The sequence below is a fragment of the Eulemur rufifrons genome, chromosome 6, assembly GCF_041146395.1.
Source record: "Eulemur rufifrons isolate Redbay chromosome 6, OSU_ERuf_1, whole genome shotgun sequence".
Lineage (NCBI taxonomy): Eukaryota > Metazoa > Chordata > Mammalia > Primates > Lemuridae > Eulemur > Eulemur rufifrons.
Genome location: NC_090988.1, coordinates 40,233,163 through 40,260,329, shown reverse-complemented (window position 1 = coordinate 40,260,329; position 27,167 = coordinate 40,233,163). Strand labels below are relative to the sequence as shown.

The 27,167-nt window shown below is 38.9% G+C and overlaps 1 protein-coding gene across 1 annotated transcript; it reads right to left on the bottom strand.

The window, feature by feature from the left end:
• Window positions 1-19,586: 19,586 nt before the first annotated feature.
• On the bottom strand, window positions 19,587-24,873 carry LOC138383935 (tripartite motif-containing protein 43-like). The gene is made up of 6 exons (XM_069469081.1): window positions 24,463-24,873; window positions 23,736-23,831; window positions 22,360-22,590; window positions 21,828-21,850; window positions 21,186-21,283; window positions 19,587-20,080 (listed from the first exon to the last, which is right to left on the bottom strand). Exons 1-6 carry the CDS (start codon window positions 24,871-24,873, stop codon window positions 19,587-19,589), a joined length of 1,353 nt encoding a protein of 450 aa, XP_069325182.1.
• Window positions 24,874-27,167: the final 2,294 nt, after the last annotated feature.

Genomic DNA, 27,167 nt, shown 5'->3' with positions numbered 1-27,167 from the left:
TTAATTCTCAGTATAGAATAATATAGCCTTCAAATGACATTGGAAAATTCACTGGAAGAGTGAAGATCTTAATAGTTATAATAATGTCACATAAATAATGAATGTATCAGAAAATAATAGATTAAAATATTCTAAAAAATTAAAAGTATCATTAAAGTCCATTTTTGAGGTGGAAGAGAAAATAAATAACAGCCCAGATATTAGACTCCATGATGTAGAAAAGGCTTTTGAAAAGTACTTCCATAATAAATGAAGATATAAATAAAGCAAATTAAAAATCGCAAAAGAATGAAAGCTTTAAAATTAAGTGTGGAGGACTGAAAAGAGAATAAACTTGAAAGTTATTGAAGTTTTAATTTTAAAAATCAGACAAAATACTATTTTATCAGTGTCCTAAGAAAACTGAAAATAAAAGCAAACAATAATAGAACGGAAAGGGCAATTAAGAAAAAAGTAACATTCACATAAGAAGGTAGAAAAAAGAATGAAGAAATAAACAGTTCCATCACTCGGTAGTAATATTCTCCAGAGATTAGGGGGTTGGGGGGTAAACTCACAACTAATGGACGTGGTGAGCATTGTGGAGGAGAAGGGCATGCCTCTAATCTTCGCTTGGGTGAGGCAAAGACATGAAATGTAGGCCAGGCGTGGTGGCTCACGCCTGTAATCCTAGCACTCCGGGAGGCCAAGGTGGGAGGATCACTCGAGGACAGGAGTTCGAGACCAGCCTGAGCAAGAGCAAGACCCTATCTTTACTAAAAATAGAAAGAAATTATCTGGACAACTAAAAATATATATAGAAAACAATATTAGCTGGGCATGGTGGTGCATGCCTGTAGTCCCAGCTACTCGGGAGGCTGAGGCAGAAGGATTGCTTAAGCCCAGGAGTTTGAGGTTGCTGTGAGCTAGGCTGACGCCACGGCACTCTAGACTGGGCAACAGAGTGAGACTCTGTCTCAAAAAAAAAAAAAAAAAGACATAAAATGTAACCAAAATGTTTGTACTCTCATAATATCCTGAAATAAAAAAATAAATTAAAAAAAGAAAGAAATAGTTCCATACATTGTGTTTATGTTCACAACTTACTCTCAAATGGCTCAGGGATAAAAATTTGTCTTAAACTTCCAACTGTTTTATAAGTAGTGATTATTAAAAACAAAAACGTAAATGTAAGATGTATTCTGATTTTGAAAAAAATTAGAATTTTTTCAATGTAATTATGAAATTACATAAACTTGACATTAGAAAAGAGATATGGAATATTTGGAATGTGAATCTAGGGAGGAAGAGTCACCATCTTCCCAGTTCTAAAAGTTAGGATGATGTGTGTTGAGCAATGGAAGTGCAAATACAGTTGTTTTTGTTGTCATGTGGCTCCTTTATGAGGCAGGCATTTTTTTCAACTGTAGTCAGTTGAATAGTGGGCCCCCAAAATGTATGTCTAAGTCCTAACCACTCATACCTGTGAATACGACCTTCCGGAAGTAGGATCTTTGCAGATGTAATTAACTTGATCACCTTCAGATGAGATCGTTCTGGGTTTAGGGTGGGGCTTAAATCCAATTACTGGTATCCTTAGAGGAGAAAGAACAGAAAGATTTTAAACTTGGAGACGCAGGGAAGGCCATGTGAAAACGGGAGCATAGACTGGAATCGTACTGCCACAAATCAGTGAAAGTCAAGGGTTGCCAGCAGCCACAGCAGCTAGGAGAGGGGCAGGGGTAGGTTTTCCCTCAGAGCCTCCAGAAGGAGCCAATTCTGTCAACACCTTGATTTTCAACTTCGGGCTTTCAGAACTGTGAAGGAGTAAATAGTTTTAAGCCACTCAATTTGTGATAATTTATTGTGACAGCCTTAGGAAACTAATATGTGAATGTTATACATTTATTGTCTTATTTTTCTCCTCCCAACTGTATGAGGAGATTTTACGATTATTATTCCATTACATAGATGATGAAACTAGGAAAACTAAGCTGGAGCCCATTCTACTAAGTGAAGTATCACAAGAATTGAAAAACAAGCACCATATGTACTCACCATCAAACTGGTATTAATTGATCACTACTTATGTGCACATATAGTAGTTTACAGTTTTTCAACAGTAGAACTGTTTACATTCGGGACTGGACAAGTCTTTGTTCTGGGGGGCTGTCCTGTGCCTTGTAAGATTTTTAGCAGAATCCCAGGTCTCTACTCACAAGATTAAAATAGTAACCACCAGTTGTGACAACCACAAATATTTCCAAACATCAACAAATGTCCCCAGGAAGGAAAAATCACCAGCAGTTGAGATCACTGCACAGTTATTGGAAAAAAATAAATGTGAGGTGTTTATAAGACCTTAAAAATAATTTAGACATGCTACCTGGTTCTTAAAATCTAGACGAACTTGTAAAGCAGTAAGTAACAAGTCAGTTGAAGATTTCCTTATAAATATATATTACCAGGGAATAAATAATATTGTGAAAGAAAATAACGATCCAATTCGTAACAATCTAGCCACTCAATTCACAGGGAAAGATACAATTTTTTGATATATACAGAATTACAGGCAAGTGTTAAAGGATAGGATGTAAGGCGAAAACAATAATATCTACAGTCTGTTCTTACCTGGCATTTGAAGAGTTCTTAATACAGATTTATTGAGAAGTGACGTCAGATTACTTCGAACTTTTACTGAGATAGTGCTTCTACCACTTGATATATTAAGAAATTTCCTTGAACTACTGAAGCTCTTTACAGTCTCAATCTTCCATGCACAAGGCTACAAAAATCACAGGAATTTTCCTTGATCGTCCTTTTCTGACCCTTGCAGGATGCCTCCTTTCTATTTATATGATTTTTTTTCTTAATAGGTTTAGGATAATGTAGTTTTCATTGTGGGTGTTTCCCGGATAGCATTAGAAATAAATCTAAGCTGAGGGAAGAGACTCAAAACAGAATTCCAAGTGGCTGGGAATAAAGGAATATGTGAGTACATAAAGGATCTTTTTCCAAGATTGGATTGAACGAAACAATCACCACTAATCTTCTTTACACATTGTAATTACTTTTCCCTCCTCTTCCAGTTTTCTCTAGATTTTCTGCCTATCTTTCATAAAGATATTTCATTTCTTATTTTCTAAAATAAGAAAATGAATTTAAGGTCCCCCTTTAAAACAAGGACATGCTTTTCATTTCTAAGTCCCCTGAAGTTTGAAAGGTTTAGAGGTCTCAAATTCCATTATGTATTTTGGGCCTGGCCTCAGCCATTTTAATGAATCCTCAGATGAATATGAAAGGTGAAAAATTAAATCTTATAATATCATAAAAATTTGAGACTTAAGATGTCAAAAAGGAATTCTATCTCTTAAATAAAATCTATAGGAGCCCACTGTATTGTACTGAGCTCTTGCAGTAGATCCCAACAGATCATATCAAAACAGAGTCACTGATGCTAGTGTTCTGTTAGGTAGATAGCAAGGGAGACTCTCTTGGGGACAAAGTGGGTGTCTTGCCTAGGGCAGTCCTGTCTTGGTGCTGCCCCACCTTAATCCTGTCCTGAGTAACTGCCACACTTGGGAAGAAGGAGGAGGAAATCCTGCTAAACTGCAAAAGAATGCAGGGCATCCCCTACCTGCAGGCCAGGCAGCCCAGGCACAACAGGATTTGGAAAGTGACCTAGAGTAACCTAGGCTAATTATCATGTCATTTGTGATGAGGCACAGTAATCAGTATAGCTCTGTGAGCCACAGTGAAGCCATCTTGTATGCAGGCTAGTGCAGCCATCTTGTGTACAGACTCACTGTTGTGTAAAGTTAAAAAAAATACATGAATAACAGGAAAAAATTTATACAGTGATTAACTTGTAAGTGATTGTTTAAAATCATTAGGTGTGTATAGTTACATTGTACTACATTTGGCAGTTCCTTGGAAAAATGTTCCTCAAGGAAATGTTCCTTGATTTAACGGTTGCTATTTGCTTCTGTAAGTTTGCTTGCTTATGAATTATTGTAATCAACATGTTTTTAGCCGTATGAGTATTGTTAGTATTGTTAGTGGTGAAGGTATATAACCCCTGCTCACTTTAAGATCGGGGCCATTCTCTGTCTCTGGACTTTCCCAGAACAGGGGGTGGTCGCTGGCCAGCTAATAAAGACTCCTAATTTGGCTCAATTCGGTCTTTAGGTGGTCATTTCTCGCATCTTAGGCTATAACATCATTTACTGTCCATCAAAGTGGTTCCATGGTGATGTCTGAATCTTAAGGAGGACACAATATGGACAGTATAAAACAGGACCCCGATCATAATCAGAGCCTTTTTTTTTTTATTACAAGAGGCCTGATCACCATTTTGTGGGGAAGGTATCTTGCTCTTAGTCTGTAAATCTATCTTGTCCTTCCTCAATAAACCTTGTTTCATGCTTGCCTTCCTTTTGGTGTGTCTTAATCATTATTCAGCCAAGAGCACGCCAAGAGCACCCCAAGAACTGAGAACAGACAAGATTACCGACCCCGAACCCTGACAGTTTCACATCCCTAAACCAAATCTAAATTCTTTATCAGACTTTCTGAGAAATGAGGAGAGAGACATCATAGCTAAATGCCAGAATAGGGCAGTTTAACCAGCATGATAAGGAAGTCCTCTAGGCTTTAATCTTTACAAGAAGGGTAACCTAACATTAAGCAATTCCCTTTTTGTATTATGCTATTTCCTTGTTTCTGCATAAGGTACCTTATAAAAACCTACTATTCTGCTATCCATAGCATAGCATCTCTCTGTTTTTACATGAGATGCTTCCTGGTTCATGAATCATAAATAAAAGCCAATTTGATCATTAAACTAAATTTGTTGAAATATTTTCTTTTGAAATATCCAAACATATAATGAAGAAAAACAAAGAGATATGAGGAAATTGGACCAAAATCACATATATCTATCAGGAGGAGTTGAGCTAAGAACAAAAATAACAATTTCTGATTTGAAAGCTGTGTGGCTTCCATTATCTAATAACAGTAACATTATTTTACATCATCCTGAAGCCTTGGTTACTAACAATGAATCAAAGGACAGATGATAGGAGGACACCTGGATAGACATTCCTCTCTGTGTCCTCGATATTCTCAGATATAGCCAGTAAAAATGACAAAGTATGTAATGCTGGTTAAGTTGAGGACACACAGCAAGCACTCCATTTATGCTACTATAATGCATTATTTTATTTTACCACACCCAACTTTCTTCTTTCTACTGCTTTTGTTAACTCATCTTAGGTCCTTCCTCATCTCATATTCCTCAATGTGTCCTTTATTCTCTGGTTTTTCTAGGATTCTATCATTGATTGTGTTCTCTTCCCATTTTGTAACATTCTCCCTTTTACAATTTCAACTCTTTGGTGTTAACTACACTTATTATATGTTCTCTATATCAGTTTTTATTTTTATATAGGCTTTAACTTCTGCAAAAAAAAAAAAAAATGTGCAGGTAAATGAATCAATAATCTCTTCTGGGAATGAGAAGAAAGAAGTTCCATACCTTTGAAGTAACTGGCAAGAGTCCCAATGGTGTCTCAATTTCACTTTTAAATTGTAGGTATGTACCGGATTATAATTCTAATATAGGTCTTCAAAACTGAAAGATGACCACCAGCTGGTGGCTCATGCCTATAAAACTACCTACTCAGGAAGCTGAGGCAGGGGATGACCTTAGGCTAGGAGTTTCAGGTTGCAGTGAGCTATGATCTCACCACTGCACTCCAGCCTGGGCAATAGAGCAGGACCCCCCATGATATCCTGAATTAAAAATAAATAAATAAATAAAATAAACCAACAAACATATACCAAAATGGAAACACACGCACACACACACACACACAAATATGAATATCAAAGACAGGAAATTAAATATTATAACATCATAGATATTTGAGACTTAAAATGTTAAAGAGCAATTTTATCTGTTAAATAAAATTTGCAGGAGGCCATTGATATGGACTCAATTCCTGCTCTAGGCTCCAAGAGATGAAACTGTGCCTACAGTCCTGGCTACTTGGGAGGCTGAAAAAGGAGGATCTTATTGGTTCAAGATTAGGCATATGGCACATTAAACTTTGAGATGTATCCAGAAATGATGAATGCACAGTACTCATCCCATCCCAGTAGGATGGAAACACAAATGCCGTAGAAAACATCAAGTCATTCCCTTACAGTCAGCTGCTCTTGCTCAGGATATCTGTGGCTGTTGGGCTTTGGAGAGCCAAGAGTTCCTGCTGACCTGGATATGGACAGATCTTTCAGAGCTTCCAAAGGTGAAACCACTGAGAGTAGATGTTGGTGTGTATGAAATTTAAAGTAAAGCATTTCATGCTTACTTTCTTTTGTAAAAATACTTTAGCTTACCCTGCCAGCACACTTAAGTCTTGTGAAAGAAAATAAATGTCTTTCCTAGTTATTTAAAATGGCATCAATGTAAAGTATCTGTAACTAGAGCATTGATTGGTTTGTGTTATACTGTTATTTGATCATTTGTATTCTATTACTGTATTAGTAGATATTTTAGGTCTTAAAAATTATATTCCCACAGTTTTTATGCAATTATGGAACTTGTACCTAAAATGTCCAATATAACGTGCATGTAGTAATACTCTTTATTGACATCAAAGCTAAATGTACTGAATTAATTCACAAGCACTTGTTGTAAAGGTCCTATTGGCCGTTCCTTTAAAACCTTCAGATTGAGTAATAGATTTGAAAAGTGCTCAAAACAGATCCAACCGACTGTTAATGGCTCCCAGTAAGTGGCATAGGTCACTATGGGGAAATATCAGAAATAAAGATGAACTGGTTGGTGGTCATGCTTCCATTAACTGCATCTCTGGACTCTCCAGTGTAAAGGGGAAAGTCCAGTGTTTATGTTCTTTTTGTTATTGTTTTAAAAGATGATCGATTAATTGTTGCTGATTATTGTAGCTTGAATATCCACCATTTAAGAATGTGAAAGTGTTATCTCTCATCATCTGAATTGACTCTAGGGAAATTATTTTTCTCAATTGTAAATAGATAATTTTTATGTTTTATTTCTTGAAAGGAAAAGTTTTGATATAAAGTTAAAAGGATAAATAAATTTTAACTGTTTATTGTTTTAGGAGTTGACAGTTGATGTTAATGCTGATTAAATTAATCAACTTAAGTTGAACCTAACTGATTTCTAATTGTCCTCAGAAAAGTCCATCAGTGCGTTAAGAGGCAGGGAGCATAATCTCTTAGCAAAGAGGCTAAATGCTATCAGTGTGCTGCAATCATGGCATCACTGAGACAGAAAAAGACAGAGACAGATTCTGGATGTGCTTCTGCACCAGTCAGCTAATACAGGTAACTCTGGAATCTTCCCCACTTTTGCACTCTGCCCCATCTTTAAGCTTGTCTAAATAATTTAGGTATGATTTAGAACACTGCTTGTTTTAACTAAAAAGATCCTGAGGACTCCCTCATTTAATTTTCTCTTTTGTATCACAGCACATTTGGCCCTTCCATGGATTCAACCAACCTGGGATTCAAAACATCTGGAGGAGGAAAAAGACTATGTACTAAAAATGCACAGATATTTTTCTTGTTGTTGTCCTTAAGCAATACAGTATAAAAGCTATTTATTATACATAGCATTTACATTGTATTAGGTATTATAAGTAATGTAGAGACGATGTAAGGTATCTGAGAGGATGTGCAAATTCTAGCCCTTTTTATATAAGGAAATTTAGCATCCTTGGATTTTGAAATCTTGGGGAGTCTTAGAACCTGTCTCCCATGGCTACTGAAAGACAACTGTATACATTCAGTCTGTCTACATTCACCACGTCTAGGTTCATACTAGGGTTAAGTTAATAGGTAGATTCGACATAGCTCAAGCAGACAAATAGAACTGTACACAGGCTTTTTTTCCCCTCATTGAGGCAAAAATATAAATTTTTCCCTTTTTTTTTATTTTCAGAAACATGGATTCAGGCACCTTGCAAGCCTTGCAGAATGAACTCACCTGCCCCATCTGCATGAACTATTAATACCTGATAGACCCTGTTACCATTTACTGTGAGCACAGCTTTTGCAGGCCCTGCCTCTGCTTCTGCTGGGAGGAATCCCAGAATCCAATGCACTGCCCTGAGTGCAGGGAAATATCAGAGAAGCCAAACTTCAAAACTAATTTTGTACTCAAGAAGCTGGCTTCCCTTGCCAGGCAGGCCAGACCTCACCAGGTCCACATCTCAGAGGAGCAGATCTGTGTGGCGCACATGGAGGTGAAGGAGCACTTCTGTGAGGGCAAGAAGACACTGCTCTGTGGGTCCTGCTCTGAGGGCCACCATCCAGTAGAACAGGCTGCTGAGCAGTGCCGGGTAAGTGATGCCTCTGACGCCATTTGAAATCTATACAATCTTAAGTCAGAGAGAAAGATGAGAGTTTATGAAGATGAAGTTGATGAGAACGCAGATGACAGAGGTGGTGATTTTTCAGTGTAAATCTCAAGATATAAACTTGTCCTTCCAATGTTGTCGATCAATTTGACACTCCAATCACAGCTGTGTTGAGCCTTCACTGATGGAAGTTTCCTTAGAAACATTGTTAAATGTGTGGGTTTGGTGCAGGTGTGGAGCAGGAGCCAGCACCAGGAACACTGGCTTCTGCTGCAGGCCTGCCTGCTCCATAGCCAGGGAAGACCAAAGCCCATTTCTTAGGAAATAAATTATAGTATCCTCAGGGTGCCTTATATGTTTCTGAAAGCTCTGATATCCCAAATATTTAAATCAGATAAGGTTAGCTTGTGAAAAATCTGACCACTCCACTCTAGCTCAAGATTAGTGTTCTGTCAACCACAGCCTTTTCTAATAGATGAGGGGGTTGGATCTACAGTCCCCTTTTCCCTGTTGCTAAAGCTTATGGTTATTTCACAAGAGACACTGCTAAAGAAAATGGGCCCTTTATGGAAAGTGACTCAGGAAATGCAAAGCAATTTAAATCAGGAAATTAGCGAAATCCATTCATGAAAGGTAAGAAGGAAAAAGTTTTGTTTTATGCAGATTGACATAATGCTGACTTAGACTTTTTAAGTAACTTCAAGTTACCAGTTAAAGGAAAGTGGTTTCTCCCCAGAAAAATGTAGTCATGTCAAATGATATATTAATATCAGAAATCACAAATATGCAGACTAACACAACCTACTGCAAAAAAATACTCATATGGGGGAAACAGAGCATGATAAGTATTCATTACAGTTTTGGATAAAACTTCTCAGTCACTCAGAATAAGATAGCATTGAACTAAGTCTGGCTGTGAAGGAGAGAAAAGAAATTGAGTACTACCCAGAGAAGAAATAGAGTAAATTTTTAAAAATCTATAAAATAGAGTGTATACTTAAATATTGAAAAATGTTGAGAAGAATCAGTCCATGGTGCGAGAGGGAAGTAAAAGAATGGAATTTGATGGAGTAAGATCCCTGAAGAAATGTCACGGGGAGAGAGCCATACAGGATTATCCAAAATCAGCAAAACTTTAGGTCAGGAGAAGGTTAACTCTTTGGGGTCACACTCAGTTTATTTCCTCTAATTCATTCACAAAAGCAATTTGTTGAAGTTATTGAGGCTTTCCCCCTTGATTAGGTAAGGTTTTTAGAAATTGGTAAGCAATTTCAATGCACTCTGTTTTTATTTTTTCCATTTTGTTTTAATTTTTGTCCTATGTGGTCAGCCCTCTCCTGGGAATAAGACTGGATGATGAGTGACACTGGGAACCGAGATCTCCTTGTATCACTACAGCCTCTTCCTAAGCTCCTTCCTTTTTAATACTCATTGAGGAAGACCCTCATGGCTCAGTTCAGATTCTGTTGTTAACATGGCCTCGAATGGTTCCTTAGAGGGGAATAAGAAAAAAATGCATTATTAAAACACAAAAGCAATAGAGAATATCAGAGAATATATAGAAGGATATAATTTTCATGATTAAAAACTGTTTTTTCTTTGCAGGATTTGGTGGTGAGTTTACACTAATGATCTCCAATTTCTGAGAAATCGATTCCTTTATTGACAAAGTAGATATACAGTTGACCTTTGAACAACCTGGAGGTTGTGACAATGATCCTTCCTGTAGTCAAAAATTGGAGAATACATTTTTTTGTGTGTGTGAGAAGGAAAGAGTAGTTTATTAATTTGCTGGCAAATGAGGAGGTTGGCAGACTCCTGTCTCAAAGCCCCAAGGTCCTGCTTCTGAGCAGAAGTACAGAGCTTTTAAAGGTTCTGATTCATCCCATCTTTGGCTAGGATAATCTCATAACCGCCACCCAAACAATTCCCTTGAGCAATCTCGTGTGGCACAAAGAACAAACGACAATACCCTGCCCCTCCCAACCACTGGCCTGAGGCAGGGATAAAGCTTTTATTTCTCAAAAAAGGGTAAGGGGGCTTTGAAGAGACAGAAAACAGGCTGGTCCCAGTGCAGTGCTGTTTACTACTAATTGATGGCAACCACACAACCAGTTACAGGTTCCTTTGTTCCTTCTCCATTCCCACTGCTTCACTTGACTAGCGTAAAAAGAAAAAAAATAAAGAAGAGAGACAGAAAACATTTTTACCCTTTTCAGGCCATTTTCTCTGTTACATCATACCCCTCTGTGTCAATTTTACCCTTCTGTATGTATGGGAGGAGGGACCATGTAGTCATCAAGCTACTTCCTGCTGCATTGGTGCAATGTTTTAGACAGAAGGTACAGATTATCAGGTGACGAAGGGCATAAGCAATAACTATAGGGATGGAGACTGACAAGGTGAAATGGACTGTCACCTTACATACACTATCCATACAAGGCTGGGTTAGAGAAGAAACATGGGACTTCTGAGTGCAGAGCTATTAGTTGGTGATCTGAGAGTCTGGCCTCTGCAAATTTAGAAATCAGGTACAGAAATACTTGTATCAAACAACGTTTAGGATAACATATGTGGCAGCAAGACAGATCAACAGAGGAGGATAGCCCTGGGAAATCCTCACTGAGGAGTTGTTCCTCTATCCTCTAGACAGAACCAAAAAATTAGTGAAAATATCAACATTTTCATTTTTTCCTTTTTTCTCAAACAGATGCTTTAGATCATGTAAGGGTGGCCACTCCACTGGGGGCTACACCTCTTTACATTGGTATAATGAATGCTAGGTTTCCCTTCTGACAATTTTAGCAAGATTTGAGTTGTTAGAGCACTTCACAGGGTCCCCTGCACTTCTCTGCTTCCAACTAGGGCAGGGACCTGAAAGAGGCAAACTCTTGTGTAGTGGTTAGCACCTGACCCACTCATTTGACATATTGTTTAACTCTATTCTTTTTTACTTATGGATATATTATCATACTCACCTTGGGATCCAAGGAAGGGTCTTTCATAAACTATTTTTTTAAGGGTTTAAGTCTGCTTCTAAAGGGCTACCCTTATCCAGAGGAGGGCAAGTGGCAATAACCTGTCTCACTTTAGACTGGTTTCTTGTATCAATTCCAGGATATATGTAATTTCTATTCTAGGTATAGGGCTTTGTTTATGTGTTGGGTTACCTCCACTACAAAGAAGGTTCTATTATCACTCTCTTGAAATGTCCAGGGCTCTGCAGAGTGTGCTCCTTCCTGGCTCCTGTTGACAATGGTGTCTGCTGACATCCTTGCTGTGGGAGGAGGTGATGTTGAACCATCTCTGTAGCTATCTGGCCATGGTGTCCATCACCAGTATTCTCTATTTGCTTGGCCTCTTTCCCTGGACCAAGCAATGTGCAAGGTTGCTGAGGCTCAAACTTCAAAGCATAATGACAGTCTCCTGTATACTTCACCAGGCCGTGGTACACATCTAGCAGGAGATTGGTGGCACCCCCCCATGGAGATGAGCTTCTGCTGCTTCTGAAACAACCCCCAGTGCTCCTGCTGTTTGCCCAGGTCAGCCCCCTGAGCCTGTTGAGTTTCTCAGCAGCCCATTGTCTATGGCTTCCTCCCTGCCACCTGACCCTTCCCCTCTTCCCCCTTCCTGGCTCGTAGAGCACCAGATGAGGCTGGTGCCAGGGATCCTGGTGGTGGCCAGGGGAAGGGGGCTTTCCCCAGACAGCTTCTGTCCCCCAGGCTAGTGCCAATCGAATTCCCACTGTCAATTTTGTGCAGGGCTCCTATGGGGATATTTAGAGGCAGTGGGCTCCAGGCTCTCTCCTTAGCTATCTGAGTCCTGGACTTAAAAAAAAAAACTATTTGCTTTCCTAGATGCTTCCTGCAACCTGGAGTCCCTTACAATTTGGGGCAATGTTCCTTTCAGGGTCCTTCTTCTTTACAAAAAATCAGTCTGGGTAGCTTTTTCACCCATGCCTTTTGACTGTTTCAGAAGACCCTTTGGCTGTTTTTGCACATTCAATCCCTCTATCTAATATTGCTGCAAATTGCCCACCCTGGCTATGGCTTTCTTCTGGCCCAAGTTGAGTTTGCTGCCAGGAGAGACCATTCTAAACCCCGAGCCATAATTTACTGGGTGTGGTACTGAAGCATTAGTTCAGGTGGCACTCTACCCTGCCCCTCCCATGGTGCCGAGATGGCAGCAGCAATAGGCATTCCTTCCTCCTTGCTGCATGCAGCTTGGTGGCAGGCCATGTACACCATGTGCATAGTCTTCCCTCCTCCCAGGTGCACCCCTGCACTGTGGTCCCACCCAGTGCCTTGCCACGGCCATCTGCAGAGTTCTGGAGGGTGTGGGAAGACCTTGTTTATCAAAAATCTTACAAATGCAGATCATTTTGTATACCATAAACAATGAGTTAATCTTAAGCAGAAGGTTTGAGACTCAACACTTTAACTCTGTAGTGGCAGGTCAACCATTAGAGCTCTGAATTTTCTTTGATACAATTTGCCCTTTAGTAAAAATTTGTGCACAAGAATTGGCCATCCTAGAATACCTGGCATGTCTTTGAACCTTACACAAATTCTTGCAAGTAGAGACACCATAAACCAACTGGGTGCCTGAAGGGGATCATTCTCCTTGTCTGTCTTTATTTTTAAGGGATTTAGAGGCAATGGAGAAGACCCTTTAGATGAGATCAGACACATTCAGGGTGTTATGGCTGTAGATGAGAAGACTCTTTAGAATGCACCATCAAATCAAAATTAGAATACAAACAACAAATTCCAGGGAATAGAACTAACAGCTCAAAATAAACCCAAGGACCGTCAACCACCACTTTTTCTCACACTCCATACAGCAGTACCAACCACTACTTTGACCCACATTCCATACAAGTAGTACTACGGTACAAAAACTCACCAGGCAAGTTGTAGAAAAACTCACAAAAATTCAGATACAAACAATGTAGGGAATTCCCAACACAATCTAAAATGCTATGGCCTATCAATCAAATGGGAATATTCATTTAATAGCCACTTCTCACACTTTAGCAAGTACATTAGACTACAATAACACCATTCCCTTTACACAGTCATAATATCTTGGGATTGTTTGATTTTTGCACTTCTTTTTTTAAGAAATCCCTTTCTAACATAGGGCTTTGCTTATGTGTTGGGCTACCTCTGCTACAAAAGAGGGTCTGTTATTACTCTCATGAAATGTCCAGAGCACTTGCTGATCTGATTTTTGCCTCTATTTGTAGTGGAAAATCTGTTGAGTAAGTAGATGGCTGGTCACTATATAGGCCTTTCTGAGGCCATGAGAAGTGTGATATTTGGAGATGACCATTATGGTGCACCCTGGGAGCCCCAGTCCTCTGAGAGCCTTGCTGCTTGGGGACCTCAGGCCTTCACTTCTGGCAGGCATTGCTGTGAAGTGGATGTGACATATTTCTCCAACTGGATTCTGGGACTCTGTAAATATTCCTGGACAAGAGATACCAATAACATTCTTGGTTTTGAGGAAAATTTTTTCCTATTTTCTTCAAAGAGGAGTAATCTTTGTAATCTCTGCACCAACTCCCCACCCTTAGCTCAGTGTGTGCAAAGGCCTCTGGGACAGGTTGGGGTGTTTCTGGATTATGTCAATGCAACTGTGAGCTTCTGTGATGTTTCTAAATGTTCCCTCATATATATCTTTTTCCTCCCTCTCTCTCTTTTCTTCTGAAGCCTTTCCTCGCCTTGGTTCCACATGAAGAGTCATGTTTCATGCTGATTTATTGATGAACTCCCACGTCTGAGGAAATTTCAATCCTGAGACCTTCTCATGTGAGACTGCAGGACTGTTTTGGATCTCACTGTAACTTTTGAAAATGTAATTACTGTATGGTTATGAAATGGGTAAACCATGTTGAGTGTATAAACTTATTAAGTTTTATTTCAATAAAGAGTTATAAAACCATCATAAACATCTGATTTCATACATTTTCAGTACCCCAAGAAGAAACCCGATATCCTTTAACATTTACTCCCCATTCACTTCCCCCTCCCTCTAATCCTATTCATTCTCCCCTTCCCAGCCTGACAACCCCTTATCTACCTTAGATCTTCGTGGATTTGTGTGTTCTAGACATTCTATACAAATTAAATGGTACAGTATTTGGCTTTTTGTGTCTTGTTTCTTTTATTTAACATTATGTTTCCAGGGCTCATCCGCATTGTAAACAATGTGTTTTACTCACATATTTGAACTGGGCTAGGATAGAAAAATGAAGTGATGAATATCTCAGATTACTAAACAAAATGAAAAATTCTTAGTTTTCTCTTCAAGTCTGACCTAGATGAGTAGATCCAACTCTCTGACAGATTAAATTTCTCTAATTCATAGTCATTGATCACTTCTTAGTTCAAACACAGGTTATTCAGCGAAGTCCTCCTTGACTCCATAGATCAGGAGTTCATTTCTTTAATGAACACACTCTGAACATACTATATTATTTCATATTATTCAACAAACTTTCATTAAATTTATAGTTACTTATTGCTAATAGACTGTAAATTTAAAGATAATAAGCACACTTTTTGTCCTATGTGCTATTACATTCCCACTATCCAATGCAATGCTTAGAACATAGTGCAGGATGCATATGTGAGAACAAATAGATGCATAAATGAATGAGTTAATATAAAAATATTGTGAGAATTAAAATTTCCTAAATTGTAGGTAACAAGTACTAATTGATCATGTCAAGAAAACACAAGAAATAGATAGTATTTTAGATTCACAGTCTAAGAAAATTTCATTATTTTGAGGCTTAAAATTAGCATAATTTTATTTCATAGTGTTGATTTTGATATTTCTGGTGGAGGATCAGTGTAAACTATGGAAAGGTGAAGATCCTCTATAAAGCTTTAGGAAAGGAGAAAAAAAGACTTAAAATGATGGAGACTGACATAATTTAAAGTCACATATGCCACCAGGCACAGCAGCTCCCACCGGTAATCATAGCAATTTTGGAGGCCAAGGTGGGAGGATATCTTGAGGTCAGGTGTTTTAGATTAGCTTGAGTAACATTGTGAGACCCCCATCTCTACAAAAAATTAGCCCGGCATGGTGGCATGTGCCTGTAATCCTAGCTACTCAGGAGGCTGAGGCAGGAGGACCACTTGAGCACAGGAGAGGGTGGCTTCCACTGAACTTCTTAATGATAACAATTTCTTTCTCAGCAGCACTTTCTTGAGGACAGTGTTGAATGATGGGTCCTCTTCAAATTCCAGAGAAACATATTCCTATGGTTGATTGTTGAGACTCATAATGTATCTCCTCCATCATATAAATATTCTTTTGCCTTTAATCTTATCCTCTTCCAACTGACACAGCAATTTAGCTACTTCAAGGGTGTTTAGCATAGACCACTGATTTCTTTCAGACCTATTGGAGCCACCAATCAGCAAGTGTGCCCCATCCTGTGATGGCTTTGTCAGGGTGTATATAAGGTAAACAGTTACCCAATCCAGTAAACTCTTTTTTTTTTTTTTTTCCATTTTGTGTTCTGATTCCCTTCATTAAGTACCCTCAAAATCCAGGCCTAAGGGGACTCCCACTACCCCTGCAAGAACATGCTGGATCATTCCCCCAGCCATGTTGGAGCATACTATCTCATTCCCATTGAGGCCCAATGTCTTCCTGATTGGGTTTTGTAGAGATTAAAGAAGCTAGGAGAGATCTGGGCAGACCCTGAGGATATTCCCTAATGTGGATGTCTCTGCAGTGTCTTCTTACACAGGAATTCTAGGTTTGATAGGAAGCGTGGGCCACCTCCGTTGTCTTTGTGCGTCCAGAGAAATCGTGGAAACCAACATTTTCAGGGGCATCCACACAAACGTCAGGATCATCAGGCTCTCAGGTTTTCCCATAAATGAATTACTTTCACTGGATGTTCAATTATCTTTAACATTTGAAACTCTATTAAATCTAGAGTTTGGTTTACAGATTTTTCTGCTCTTCCAATGCACAGAAAATGCTCTTTATTATTATTTTTTATTGAGATATACATAATATACAAAAAGTTGCACATATTTAAAAGGTACAATTTAATAGTTTGGCATATGTATACACCTATGAAACTATCCGTAAAATCGAGGCAGTGCACACATCCATTGCTGCAGAAAGTCTTCTCATCCCTTTTACTCATTCCTCCCTCTCACCCTTCTTGTCCTACCCTGTTCTCAGGTAACTATGTATCAACATTGGCCTTTGCTAGATGGTTATTTTGTTGAATAAATTATGTAAGCCAGCTTTTGGTTGTGTTGAGGTAGGGGATCCTATCTTATTCTGAAAACTAGGCTCTAGGCTCTTGGATCACTCTGAGGAGTAGGTCCCCTAAAGGGTGGGTGCAGGATAAGTACCACCCGATCACGACCCATGTGAAGTACCAAGTGGGAAGAGAGCCCTTCTAGGTCATTACTAAGGAAATGATGCAGGAAAGAAGGGAATTCCAGGATCACCATCAATAAGGCCCATCATAACCCTGCCTTGCCTGGTGATTTCCAGAATTAGATCATTCTTTCCCTTATTGGAATTTGAATTTTCACTTCTTTTTTAAGAAATCACTTTCTAACATAGGAGCAAAAGGCCATTCTTCTAGCTGGGCGCAGTGTCAAGTGCCTGTAGTCTCAGCGACTTGGGAGGCTGAGGTGGGAGGATCACTTGGGCCCAGAAATTTGAACTCAGGGCAACATAGAAAAACCACATAGCTTAAAAAAAAATCCAAGAATACCCTTTTAATATTCACTGTAAAAAATGATCAATTTGCCTTATACATTGAATGTGATACAATCGAAATTAATATTTGTGTACAATATTAAATAAATATCAGAGCATATTTACTTAGAAAGACTTAATTTTAACATGTATTTGCGATGCTTGCCTATTCAGTCATAAATCAGCATCTATACATTAGGGGAATCGAGGCCTTGCCCTTTGATTTCTGTGTTCTATCTTCTTATTGCTATATCAGTAGCCCTTGGCTTAATTTATACATTGTCCTGAGACAATAAAATCTGCCTCTGATATGTCACAATACATATTTGATATTTTGCCCCATAAAAGAACACTGCTCTAACATTGTTGACATCCACATAAAGTAGAAAATATATATGTATCCAACAAGCCCCTGGAATTTTCTCCTCATACAATGGTATTGTCAGCAATTTAAAAAATCCAAAAATAACATAAGTGTGTATCTGATTGCAATGTTTTTATGACTAATAATCAAAAAGGTAAATTGAACTCATAATTTTTTTACTTACATCTGAATTTTTTAGTCTACTGTCTGTGTTTTCTAAACTGAAGAAAAGATTTTTCCTCTAGCATTATAAGTAAATGACTCAAAAATTAAAACAATGTAGGCATGTTGATGAAAATAATCTGTTATACAAAATGATTGACTTATCATCATTCTATTTAGGATCATAAACAAACCACATTCTACTGAAGACCTTAACCTCTGCTATTATGCTTTTTCACTAAGAAATACATAGTCACTATTACTGAATCAAATTGAATCTGGTGATACTTTGCTTCTCAGCTGTAAGAAATACACTGAGGCTTTGCATCTGTAAATCAGCTTATATCAGTGTTTATCAAACTTTAGCACTCATCATAATCACCTGAAAGATTTGTTAAACCATAGATTGTAATCTTTATGCACATACTTTTTGATTCGTTAGGTTTTGGGTATGGACCAAGAATTTACATTTATAAAAAGTTCCAGGTGATACTGATGCTGCTGGAACTGGAAGAAAATTTTGAGAAACACTAGCCTCAATCATTTCTTTATTCCAGATTGCCCTTAACCTTTCCTATCCAGTTGGTTTACCCTGTATCTCAAAGACTGTTTAATGTTTTACAGCATTTATTTGTATTACTATTCTCTATTACTAGTGAGAAATTTATTTATTTATTTATTTTTTTGAGACAGAGTCTCGCTCTTTTGCCCTGGCTAGAGTACTGTGGTGTCAGCCTAGCTCACAGCAACCTCAAACTCCTGGGCTTAAGCGATCCTTCTGTCTCAGCCTTCCTGAGTAGCTGAGACTACAGGCATGCGCCACCATGCCCGGCTAATTTTTTCTCTATATATTTTCAGTTGTCCAGATAATTTCTTTCTATTTTCTAGTAGAGAGACGGGGTCTCGCTCTTGCTCAGGCTGGTCTCGAACTCCTGAACTCAAACAATCCACCCGCCTCGGCCTCCCAAGTGGAGGAGGATTATAGGCGTGAGCCACTGTGCCCAGCCTACTAGTGAGAAATCATTGAAACCATATTGTTTCAGAAATAAATTTCATCCTCTCAATAATAATTCAGTGACAATACTGCATTTTAGATGACATCATAGTGGAGATTACAGAGCAATGCACTGTAAATGACAATTATTGAAAAGACAGTTGTTACATTATGTTTTCCATTCCAATATTGTTACATGCTCATTATGTCCTAGACACTGTGTGACCTGCTGAAAATATAGCCTGACTATGAGTCACTTCCTATATTTTTGCAACTTATACTGCTCTAAAAGAAAAGAGCCAGCCATTCTGAAATCATATATAGTCATGAACCATACATATGATGGTGGTCCCCTAAGATTATAGTACGGAAATTGACTGTACCTTTTCTTTGTATATGTTTAGTTACACAAATACATGACATTGTGCTACAGTTGAATGTTATTTAGTACAGTGACATGCTTTACAATTTTGTAGCCTAGGAGCAATACACAACACCACATAGCCTAGGTGCAGTAGGCTATGCCATCTAGGTTTGTGTAAGCACACTCCATGCTATTTGTGAAAAAAATCAAACTGTCCAATGATGCATAAACAAACCAGGTCTGTCCATGATGTTCACACTTGAGTTCTTCTATTAGACCACTAAGTTGGAAACACACATTTGATATTTTCAGAACTCCACCCAATAGATTCACAAAGCAAGGAAAACATCACAGTATATATTTTAGATAATGGGCCCCAATAGATGATTTCGACTTAAAGTGGACCAAAAATGTTTTTGCATTACACTTTTAATAACAGTAAAATGAAGTTATGTTAGAATAGACAAAACTTAGAAGACAGTAAAGTAAAGTTGATTTGCTTCAACTGAGAAGGGCTCCCCAGCACATGGAGTTCCCCGACTTGCAGTCGGGTCCCTGACTCACCCCTGCTCATCTGTGGCCAGTGAGAAAGAGAGGCCTGACAGGGAAAGAGAAGGAGCCAGCAGGGTACTTCCATATGAGGGAACTCTTGGCAACATTCAAAAAGCTCATACTTCCACTCTCCAAATCAAGAAACACACCAACCCGGCCCAGAGGTTTCTCCACATAGTGAGGAACCATCGGGGAGGTGGTGAAGAAATAACAGTGATTATCTTCCTCCACACATGAAAGAAGAAATATGTCCTTAAATTCCAACAATGTGGCATTCTTCCTTATCCAGGAATCTTTACAGACTCCTAGAGCCCAATTGTTAGAGTCATCCACATCCATCTCCCAGTAATGCTTCCCAGAGGTGAAGGCCTGGACTCCCCTCATAGCAAAGTAGTTAGATCCATTAGAATTCAAAGATGCATCTTGATAATCAGGTCTAAGTATCAAGCTTCTCACATCATCAAACAGCCTGATACTGTGATTGGTTATATCATTATGGAAGGAAATCTCCACTGTGAAAAGAAGAGAACAGTCTAGTCAAAATCAGTTTTTCAGTGAAATACAGGAGATGGGAGCACTGACATCGAGCCTCACTGGAAAACAACAGATGAAATTGCTATAAAAATTTCTGCCTGGAAAAGCACTGAATTCAAAGGCTTCCAGAATATTTGCAGAAGTAAGTACCTAACCCAAGGAAAACAATTCCTAAAAGCTCAGGAACTACAAAGGGGAAGGAGGCGATGCCTGCTTTGGTTGGCAGCTTTTCCTGACACCTGAAGAACTGGAAGCCTGTGCATGCAGCCAAGTCCACCACAACACAAGTTACCTCCACTGCCCTTTCTCTTTCGGGGCAGAGAAGTGGGGGACCAGAGCATTTCTTAGCTCTAAATAGGACATTAGCACCTTGCCAGGGATATTGTACTCTGCCAGTTCAGCCAGCAAGTTGATACTTAAGATGAAGAGAAAATCTGAATATACATTATTGGAAGTGACTTCCTTCTAAGCATTATTTGGCTTTTATGCCTGATTAAGGCCTGGTCATCCTTTTCCTGCTGAACTAACTGTGGTCTATCACGGAGTTCTGTATAAAGCCTCATTGACTGCCCAATCACTTTATTGTTGTTCATAAGTTCACAGTTTTTATGTTTAGTTATAGAGAATCATTCTTGTCTTTTTAATTATATCAATTAAAGCGCACATTACTACAAATTCAATGACTATGAAACTTTAACTGGAATATATTTAAAAATAAAAGACTAGCAATTCTACCACAATAATTCACTGCACTTGATTTGAATGTGCACTGTCCTGAGTTAATAATCAGTTCTGTATAACTCAATGAACTCTCAGTGTATCAGAGAATGGTTCTATGTTCCATGGAGTCTTTTTTTTCTGTGTGTCTTTTTCTACCCAATTTATTACTGGGCTGAATCTCATTATCTTTCACCAACCTTCATTTACTTGTGTCCACACAATGCTAGTACAACTGTGGCTATAGAAGCCTATTCACAGGCTGTTCTCCTCTCAATGACAGATCATTGCAGGGGGACAGCTGGCCCATAGGAAACCATTGTTGAAGACACTGCATGGTGGTCCCTCCAATGGGCTGACACTCACCTCGGAAGCAGTTGAGCCTGTCCAGCAGTCCGGTGATGGGCACTGCACTGAGCTCTGGCTTCACAGGCTGGGGCAGGTGCTTGTGCACGGACTCACTCCTGCAAGGAGGCAGGTTCAGTCAGTTAATCTGTCCGGTGTCCGTGTTTAAGTAATAACAGATTCCAACTGGGACTGCTCCATCAAATCCCCTTTCTGACATTGCAGTGTACACAATCCTGGGATGGACTGGGGCTTTTTTAGGAAATCTTTCTTAGTCTTCTTCTGTTTCCACCCTTGCCTCAAAAGAATTACTTGCCTCTTTCTGCTACTATCTGTAACTGGGTGGCTTGTTTAGCTCTGTATGTTTGTGACTCTGAATCCTAAAAACACAGGCCACTGTATTCTAGTAACATCTCTACTCAGCCCTTCAACACATAACCCCTGAGTCACAGGAGAGGGAAGAGGGACACTAACTTGTGATACAAAGGCATAGAAAAAATGTCAAACATAGCACACAAACACACTCTCACACTCACGGACATGCACTCACACACCCGTGATTTTTAATTTGTTAATAAATTATGTTTTCACTTTGTAAGAAAACACTAGACCTGTGTAACAGCCCTCCCTGGTGCCCCTGCTCATACTGAAGGTGAAACGTACCTTGTCAGTATATCTCCGAAATCCTATAAAGAAAAAAAGGAAAGTTTAGACAACTTCAGATATTAGTTATTCTTCCCATCCTGACTTTAGGGTATGGGAAAGTTTAGAAAAGTATCAAACCTATCACCCCAAACTTCCTTATATTAATAAATGCATTTTTGTCTCTAGGCATTATCCCAGTAAACACAATCAGAGAATCTAAATTCTTGACAGATTCAGAACCCTGAGTTGGAATGAAGAGAAAGACATCGGCAGTGACTGCATTGCTGCAAAACACCAGCCTCTGCAACTGGTCTTTCCCAGGGCTTGTCCCAAAGGACAGCGTGCCTCAAATTAAGGGCATTGGAAACTGAGGACTTCCAAACAGGAGCATGAAGAAAATGTTAGCTTTTCCTAAAATTCTACTCATTTCCCAATGGAGACAAAATTGAATTTCCATGAGTAATTTGTTCCATACCAAAGAAATACTGGAGGGCAAAGATGTAAATGTCAGCTAATGTAAAATGTTTCAAGGCACATCATCCCTTATTACCTGAAGCAGCTCCACAGCTGGTTTCTGGCACATTTCCACCAGTGTCCTATACATTTCTTTTAGTTGTTTCCTCTTTTCATCCATTTTGGCTTCACTTGTATTGAGTTGCTGAAAAATCTCTTGGCTTTCCTTTTTCAGTCTCTCTACATGTTGTTTTTCTTCATCTTGGAGAGCTGGAGGCAGCTTCCTGTACTCTTCCCTGATTATCCTTTCCCGTAGAGACACATAGCCCTGCAGGGACAGGGATTTCTCAGATCACATACACAGGCCAGCTCAGCCTCCTCCACTTAAACTTCATCAATTTCTCTCTGAATCACGTTCTCTACTAATCAGCTACATGCACCCTAATTCTCGTCCTCCCATTTCTTAGAACCCACACATTCATCCAGCTCCTTCCTTCACTTATTTTTCATTCTTTCTTAAAAATATGAAGAGATAAACCAGCCGTTCTTTCAACATAGGTCTAATTCATAAATTCCTGAAAAACTGATAGATTTCAGGCTTCAAATATTTTATATCTATCCTCACATATCTGAAATACCACCTGAAAACAATTGAAGTTTCTGATTGATTGTTAAATCATTGTACCTAATTTGTTGATCTCTGTTACTAAATGAGTCTCTAGTCTCAAACCTCCTTAATTCACAGCCTCAATAATTAGTCTAGGCAGAAAAACCATCTATATATTATGTTCAGGATAAAAAGCCATCACACAAAGGGTATCTTAGGAAAATGTTCAGCCAAACCCTCAAACTGACTTCTATCCTGCTTTCTTTCTTCCTGGAATCTAAGGTCATAGGCACCATAGTGCCCTGTCATTCTAAGAACATTAATCCTCATGCCATTGTGTCAATCTTCCCAATATTTATCTGTTCATTCTCTCACTCCCCCTGGTATCCCCCTCCCCCATTTCTGGTCAGCATTTCACCATGTTCAGTTTTCTCCTACTCAAACCTGCAGCATCAGGTGGCTCCTTGCTGTCCCTGAGTTCACCCTCACAGGCACACTTCTTAAAGGACTGTTCACACCCCCTTTCTTCCCTCTGCCCATCACTGAGTTCAGCATTATGAAATGCCTTCAGCCCCAATTATATACCCTTTAATTTATACAGTTCACGTCATACAGAAATCTCTGCCTGAAATAACCATAGATTTCAAACACTTGTACTTCAGCATTCAGATGATTTTAAATCTATCTGGAGAATCATTTCCTGAACACCTGAACAATTATTTTAAGAAATTCGAATTGTTTTTCCTATGAATACACATACCACAGAATCTTGTGTCTTATGAAAATTTCAGTTCGAGTACTTAGTGGATGTTTTCTAGCATGTTGGTCTCAAAGTGGTTGTCAAGGAGCAATGTTTTCATACTCACCCCCCACAGGAGGATTAGCATCTTTTCCTCATGTAGATTTCTATGATTTTCTTGGATCTTTCTCCATAAAGAACTCATCTGCTTTAAGATCTTCTCCTGCAAAGGAACAATACATTTGAGCAGCAGAGAAGGAAATACCATAGATTTCAGACCCTGACCGGTGTAGAGAGGCAAGGGATGTTACACAGAAGTACATTAGGGAGGGTGGGACAGTCAAATGTTGTACTGCTTGTCCTTGATCATAATTATCAATTCTGAGAGATTTCAGAATGTGGAATAATGCAGGAAACTGGCAAGAAGATTTCATGTAATGTGGCTCATTTTCAGTGAAGCATCCTGCTTCAGAACTTGCCTCTCCTGATGCCAGTGTCCGGCTTTTGTAGTGCACTGACTTTCCATTTATTTGTCCAGTATTTTAAATATGTTTCCAAAATAAGTCTCTGAGTGCTTGTAGTTTTGGTAACTTTACTGTGCCTTAAGCATGATACAATATATTAATACTCAAAAAAGAAAAATGACCATTAATTTAATCACCCTCCCTTTGGGTGCAAATTTCATGAAGGCAGGTATACTTGCATACTGTTCACAATTTCATCATTCATACCTAAAATAGTATCTGAAACTCCGTGAAGAGTGGGGTGACCATCCTCATGATCCTCAGCTTCCTTCCAGTCTCTTAACTCTACTACCTACCCATTGTCAACGTGCTCTCAGAGGCATCACTTACCCGGTGGTCCTCAGCTGCCACTTCAGTTGGACAGTGTCTGTGAGCCCCATGGTCCTGGGAGTTAGAGCAGAGCAAACACAGCAGGCTCTTGTCCACTTCACAGAACATCTTCTTCTTCTCCTTGTGGGTCCCACACATTTGCTCCTCAGAGCACAGGAATTGCAAGAGGCTGGCTTTTTTAGCAATGGACACTAGATTCTTGAGAACAATATTGGTTTTGACGTCTTTCTGCTGTGATGGCTTCCTACACTCTGGGCAAGATCCATGAGTCTGGGCTTCTTCCCAGAAGAGGCAGAGGCAGGGCCTGCAAAAGCTGTGGCCACAGTCTATGGTGACTGGGTCTATAAGGTAGTTGAGGCAGAGGGGACAGGTGAGTTCTGTCTGGAAGACTTGTGTGATTTCTGAGTCCATTTTCCTGAGAGAAGAAAATCGGAAGAATTTAATCTTCTGCCTTGGAGAGACAAATATCTAGGTAAATTTGAATCAGGTTGTGATTTAAAAATATTTTTCACTTTGGAGCACAAAAGTCGTCAGTTTACAGAGGACCGTAGTAGAAAACTAAGACAAAAAGAAAGATCACGCTCTGTACAGTGATCTGTGTGTGGTCTTATCAACACACATCCACCTCCCCAAACTCCTTTTTCCTGTATAAAAGAGCTTCAGATATTGTGAGGGGTTAGTGTCCCCCAAATTGCTTGGGCTTCAAGGATTTAGCCAACGTCCAGATCCAAGGGGTGAGCACTGAGTGGTCTGGAAATCAGCCACACTGTTACCTGCCAGGGATTGGTTTAGGGCAGGGCAGCTAATGAAGCTTATCCACTTTCATTGGTTTTTTTTTAATTATTAAAATCATCCTATCTGACTTTTCTGAAAGCACTCTTGTTGTCAGTGCTGAAGCAGAATTATTCATAACTCTGACCAAAATTAAAATGAGTTAGCTTCCCATCTCTAAAATAACACTGGCGATTCAAACAACTATTGTTCTCTAAGCAGCTATGTGAATTCAATCAACAAGCATTTTCTGATATGGTTACTACTCCAGGAATTTTTTGTCCATTTGAGATATAGCGGTTAATGCAACGTCTTTATGAGACAGATAAAAGTTAAAAAAAATAGTTGATGAAATGCAAAAATGTACAAAAGGCCATTATCTGTATGTCTTCTGTCTGTCACTATGATCCAGAAAATGTTTTTATTGTAACTATTGACAAAAATGCATGAAAAATGTGCATATGCAAGAGTTAGTCACAAAACCCATGTTCCCCCTTGATATCTTTTGTTATCTCAATCAAACCACCACTCAGAATCAATTTCTAAATACAAAAGTGTTAATAGAATTTAAGTTTGTAAAACTCGATCAAATTTCACGTAAAATCTTTCTATAGAAACATTCAGTTGATCCTTGGACCACAGGGGATATAGAACTGCCATGCTCCACTACACATGGGTTTTTTCAACCAAACACGGATCCAAAATACTGTATTCATGGTAGAAGGAACCCCAGTATATGGAGGGCCAACTTTTCATGTACTCAGGCTCTGCCCTGAGAACAGTGTGGGACCAGGGAGAAGGCCACGCGGAACGAATCCTTTGCCTACACCAAGGGACAACTGCACTGAGCTTTCACGTTTGCTCTGCTGTGCTTTTTATCAACACTCCCGAATGAAAAAATAAAAGTAAAAAATTTAAGGAGAAGAGCATAGCATTATTTTCTACTGCCTTTGAAATTATTTTCAAAAATTGAGTTCTTATTTCTACACTATAAAAATATGCTGTTCCTCTCTGTCTGACTTTTCTGCATGCTTGCCAGTGAGACTTTGCAGAACTATTCATTTCCTCCTTTCTTTAATTGTAAGTCACACTGAGGTTTCTGTAGAGAGATATTTACAAGAACTCAAGAACAAAATTTTTCCCAAATCATTCCATGAATCATCTACTTACATATGGCCAAATATTTTCTTTTCTGTGTATACATTACTACTTGTATAGTAGAATGTAATACATTTATGCCAGTAAAATAAAATAAAATACTCCAAACACATTTACAAGATCTACCCTAAATAAAAAATTACAGAACGTTTTATATTGAAACTACTTTCTGAGTCTTTATAATGTAAACAGACAAGGAATATATCAAGTTACAGACCAAAATGGATCATCAGATTAATTCCAAAAACATATAGCAAGACAGATGACAAAATAGTTTGTAAATGGGTTAAAAGAAATGGATCATTTCATTAAAAAATTCACACTTTACGGATACATTAAGATTCAGAAAATTGGTTTGTTTTGCTTTGTTTTGTTTTTGAGGGGTGGGGGAAGTAGCAGGAACTGCTCTTTTGTAAATTGTGTACTCACCTAAAAAATATATGAAGGTTTTCACCAATGTTTGCTGTAGAAGTAATAATATGAAGTCAGTTCAGGGACCAGGACCTCAAACTGTGGTGGTGGTGGGTTTCAGAAGTCTCCTCAGTGAGCTCCAAAGACACTCTGTGAGTTCTGGAGAGGAATGAGCTAGACTCCTGGAGTGTCTGTCCTTTTATGAGTCCCTGAAGACCACACCCACCTCTTTCCAGTGATAGCATTTGGGTGGTCTTTAGGTGGGTGTGAGTGTAGATGATTAAGTTTCTTCAAAACAGGAAAGTGTTGATTTAACACCTCTGACTAATCCCTATTAACCTTCACAAACATTATCTCATCAACAG

Coding starts and splice junctions, on each gene's coding strand:
- LOC138383935 (XM_069469081.1), bottom strand. CDS start 24,873: ATGGACTCAGAAATCACACAAGTCTTCCAGACAGAACTCACCTGTCCC. Junction 23,832..24,462: donor TGGCAGCTGAGGACCACCGG/GTAAGTGATGCC, acceptor GTTCCTTTGCAG/GAGAAGATCTTAAAGCAGAT. Junction 22,591..23,735: donor TGCTAATCCTCCTGTGGGGG/GTGAGTATGAAA, acceptor CTGTCCCTGCAG/GGCTATGTGTCTCTACGGGA.